This window comes from Lycium ferocissimum, chromosome 10 (genome assembly GCF_029784015.1).
Source record: "Lycium ferocissimum isolate CSIRO_LF1 chromosome 10, AGI_CSIRO_Lferr_CH_V1, whole genome shotgun sequence".
Taxonomy (NCBI): Eukaryota; Viridiplantae; Streptophyta; class Magnoliopsida; order Solanales; family Solanaceae; genus Lycium; species Lycium ferocissimum.
The window spans coordinates 18,566,731-18,570,938 of record NC_081351.1 but is presented as its reverse complement, the minus strand read 5'-3'; the positions used below and the strand labels follow the sequence as shown (position 1 = coordinate 18,570,938).

The 4,208-nt window shown below is 33.3% G+C and overlaps 1 protein-coding gene and 1 long non-coding RNA gene across 3 annotated transcripts; both read left to right on the top strand.

Annotated features, from left to right (window-relative positions):
• Window positions 1–225: 225 nt before the first annotated feature.
• Window positions 226–1,132, top strand: LOC132035154 (uncharacterized). Its single transcript, XM_059425447.1, has 3 exons — window positions 226–602; window positions 708–798; window positions 905–1,132. The coding sequence occupies exons 1-3, from the start codon at window positions 362–364 to the stop codon at window positions 1,041–1,043; spliced, it is 471 nt and encodes a 156-aa protein (XP_059281430.1). The 5' UTR covers window positions 226–361; the 3' UTR covers window positions 1,044–1,132.
• A 979-nt stretch (window positions 1,133–2,111) lies between these two features.
• LOC132035153 (uncharacterized) lies at window positions 2,112–3,305 on the top strand. 2 transcript variants are annotated; one of them, XR_009409188.1, is made up of 5 exons: window positions 2,112–2,261; window positions 2,378–2,501; window positions 2,588–2,907; window positions 2,997–3,042; window positions 3,283–3,297. It is a non-coding gene; the product is annotated as an uncharacterized LOC132035153 (long non-coding RNA). The 2 variants fall into 2 exon arrangements; XR_009409187.1 differs by lacking the exon at window positions 2,997–3,042 and having other exon boundaries at window positions 2,114–2,261; window positions 3,283–3,305.
• Window positions 3,306–4,208: the final 903 nt, after the last annotated feature.

Below are 4,208 nucleotides of genomic sequence, written 5' to 3'. Positions count from 1 at the left end.
GTTCCTTCATTATTTTTCAGCTTCAGCAAAAAATGGCACAGCAACTGGGTATACATTTGATAACTCCAGACACGGTACCGATCGGACTTGTAAGATACAAGTTGTAGATATATGTGGACCGGTGAAAGTAATGTAAAAAAGATAAAATATCCGAACATGATTGTTCAAGATGAGCAGTGCATCTTTACTTTTCCAAATTATTTACATTTTCTTCGTACCAACTAATGAATATGTTCTGTCTTTAAACATCTTTCAACTATATACTTACACTTTGAACATATATGTCTTGCACAAATTTCTACAGGAAGATCAAATAAAAGCAATTGTTTATGGAGATGATATCCCCATTTATCAGAGTCTGATGAAACTTTATCATACCTACTGGATAACGGGTGCACGCATACAACTACCAAATCTGAAATATGAAAGTCCATTGCATGCATTTGAATGGGTTCTCGATAAAAAGACCATCATTGATCCAATTAAAAAGAATGCTAAAGATGCGTTACCGCCTCCTACAAAGCTTAATGTTACCTCCTTCTTAGATATTAAGGATCAGGCCTTCCAAGATATCAATAATACTCTGACTAAAAAAGAATTCAGTACGACTGCTTTATTCTTTTACTCACTGAATTTTACTCTAATATAAACTACCAATTTATCACTTCAAATCTTCATTTACTGACTTTAAAACCTCTTGTCAACAGACATACTTGCAATTGTTGTCAACTGTTCCCCACCAAGATATGTTGCAAGTGTCGAGAAAAGATTACAAGAGCTTATCGTTATTGATACCCTGTAAGTGTTCTCATCTAACTTTAGGCTTTTCCATAGTTTCTTTTATTCTTACTATTTTACGCTACAAAAGAGACACTACAAATACTGCCCATTTTGCCATGAACAGTAACCAAAGTTTCAAGTTCACAATATGGGAAGAATCACTTATAGAAAATGAAGGTAGCAAGCTCCTGAGGCAATTCCAAGAATATCCTATAATTCTTGCAAGACGTATTGGAGCATCCAAATTTGAAGGTGAGCTATAATAAACAACACTTCCTATATTTTTTAATATTTCAACTACCAATAGTTGATTCTTGATTTAATATGAATTTTTAGCAATTATTTTTCCTCAATTTTTAAAATTTTCCATATCTATTGATTACATTTAACCTTCAACTTTTGGTTAATCAAATGTATCTCTCTCATTCATCTTCCTTCAACGATATGCTAAACTTTTGTGTCGAAAATGCAGTTATATTGGTATTCCTTATATAGAGAATAGTACTACAAGACCTACGGCTTCTCTTTCCAGGAATATTACTGTTAATTTGAATGCCACAACTAATTACGATGGGCTGTCACCTTATAAAGCTAATTATGACATCAAGATGTAATATACATTTCGTTAACTCTGTTGCTTATGCACCAGCATTCCTTTTTCAGTTTTATCAATGAGTTTCTAATTTTTCCCACTACAAAGAATCAGGGGAATGGATATTATTTGCCTTTCCTCTTATTTTCCAACCATGCATATGTTAATTTACGGTAACAGACAATAGATTTGAAGTGGTGAGAAAGTTACACCGATTTGTAAATATCATTATAAACCTTATCTGTCACTATGTTGGAGCTTACTCTCATGGTATTGAAGTTTTCTTTTAATAGATATTGACATTTTAATTAATAATGTCTACAACAATATAATTGACTGCAAATAGAATTAACTTCATCGACATGTAATGTAATTGATGTAGGTATATCATTGACAACAAAATTTAGCACAACAATACAGATTGATCCACCTTATCCACAGTCTCAACAACTCCAAGCATGGTATTACATTACTTCTCTCTATATTCTACCTATTTTTCTATTAGAATTAATATTCTAAATAGTTAAGCTTTTTGTTCTGCACAGGGTCGCAGACAACAAAGAAACACTAACCTCTTTTACTATGCGGAGTACATCCAGATCTGGATCCCTCATCTCTGTTTCAATGAATGAAGAAGTAGTGCCAATTGCAAACATTCAATCACAGGAAGACGTTAGTACATTGTTTTATTCATAGTTTCATATTAGAGTCTATTCTGACAATCATTAGTCTCATCTCCTAATACAGGCACAGGCATTCTACATTGAAGCAAAAATATCCTTGCCAAATAGCCTCAAGTCTTTACGTGTTTTGAATTGTTCAAGTCGTGGACAAGAAGTACGCAAGACAACCAAGAGAAAAATTCACCGCATGAATTGTAATAAGCAGAGTATGTTAGTTCCGTGTACTTTTGGATCTATTTTCGTAGACATTTTTACACCGTCTGCAAAAAAAATTTTACTCTTAACAACAAATAATAATTTTTTTATACATATAATACTATAGGTGTCGATTTGATGTAAATCTCAAAGATGCCTCTGGCTCAACAACTGGGATGATTATGGACAAAGAAGGAGAAAAACTATTATCTCTTACTGCAGCAGAGATTTACGAAAGAGTTTCAGCTGAGGTACAATTTGTAAAAAAAACAATTTACACATAATCACCTCGTAAATAAACTTTCAAAAAATTAAACAAATTTTTTTTTCCCCCTAGAATGAGAACCTGCCTCTGGAAGATTTCCAAAGCAAATTTGACCAGAAGCTGTTCAGAATTCAAGTGAAGAAGCCATTTGGCCGTGCTTCATCCACATCATCTTCAAAATTGTATATCCAGTCATGCATTGAAAAGGAAAGCATTATTCATTCTCTCCCAGCACCAGCTACAGCATCAATCAATATCAGCGAAAGCAGTAAAAGGAAAAAAGAACATGTATCTTCCCATGATACAAAAACAAAGCTGCCAACCGAACAAGGTGAATCAGTCAAGATGAAACAGAAACTGGAGTGAACAACTCCTGTGAAAAGGAAATGAAGGTCACCAACACATTTCTTCTTCTCAATCTTTCTATAAATATATATCACGGCTTTTTGTTAACAACTATCATCTTCCTTTTACACAAAAGTTAACCAACTAATTTTGCAACCACTTTTGCCTTTCATGGAACAAAGGTAATTACAACGAAAATTCTTATCATTTATCACTTAGATGTTTCACCTACTTCATCTCAAGTATTTTGGTTTAAAGTTGCGATCTTTGTTTGGTAATCTTTAGGACATTTACTTCCCTTAATTTATGCTCAGCATCTACACACTGATATTGGTGATCCTTTATATTTAGCTGATTGCTTAATTTTCCCCTCTTCCCAACAACAACTACTCACTAAATTTTTTTTAAATACATATCAACAGTTGTTTTGCAGGAAAATGAAGTGTTGACTATAACTTGCTCAATTTTTGGCTTGTACATACATTTCCAGTGACTTCTATAGTCATGGAATAAAGGTCAGTCTCTGCTATGTTGCTTTCTTCCCCAATTTTCAGGTTCTGACATCAGATCTGTTTGTAAATTAATCTGTTAGCTACAGATCTACCATTTTTTTTGCCCTACTGATTTAACTGTGGAGTATACAAGTCCATAACTCTTTTTTTGTTTTTGATGCTTATCAGTTATGGATGTCCTTTATATTTCATGTTATATTGATAGATGTGTGTACTATATCAACAAATTAAACATAGAGATTACCCGTGTTTAAATTTTAATTAAGAAACTTCATGAAACGCTTGAAGAATAGATGTCTAACAATAAAGAAAGATAGACAGAACAATAAAAGAATGACACCTGGAAAAAAAAGGCGGCACCTCTAGGACAAGGTCGAGAAGAATATACTGCAAGAATATCTCATCTCTCTGAAAATTCTACTGCTACCCATTCAGTTCAGCCGTGTTCTTCCTCTGAACCCAAAAGCCTATTCCAGGACACGCTGCTATTTTCGTTCGCACATGCTTTTCTTTACTATTTCAGGATACATTTAAAGAGTTACATACATTAGGGAATTTCCTGTAAATCACCGGATCAATGGTAGGGACATATAATGAATAGTATAACTTATACTGTTGGGCGAAACCTCACATACATGGTTCAATTTGTTCAAGTATTTGTTGGGAACTCATTGTTTAGATACTTTGTGTATTCCATGTGACTTGAGGTTAAAGTTGTAGTATTTCTTTTATTATTATCAGTTCATCATAAACCTTTTTCTAACTAAGATAAGCATAGTTGTTTTCTAATTTAACAGAAGATGAGCATCACGTTGTTTGGTTCCATAAACTCTTGA

Excerpts from the sequence above, each read along its gene's own strand:
- LOC132035154 (XM_059425447.1), top strand. The coding sequence starts at position 362 with ATGAAACTTTATCATACCTACTGGATAACGGGTGCACGCATACAACTA. Across the intron at positions 603-707 it reads TCTGACTAAAAAAGAATTCA|ACATACTTGCAATTGTTGTC; the intron begins GTACGACTGCTT and ends TCTTGTCAACAG. Across the intron at positions 799-904 it reads CTTATCGTTATTGATACCCT|TAACCAAAGTTTCAAGTTCA; the intron begins GTAAGTGTTCTC and ends TGCCATGAACAG.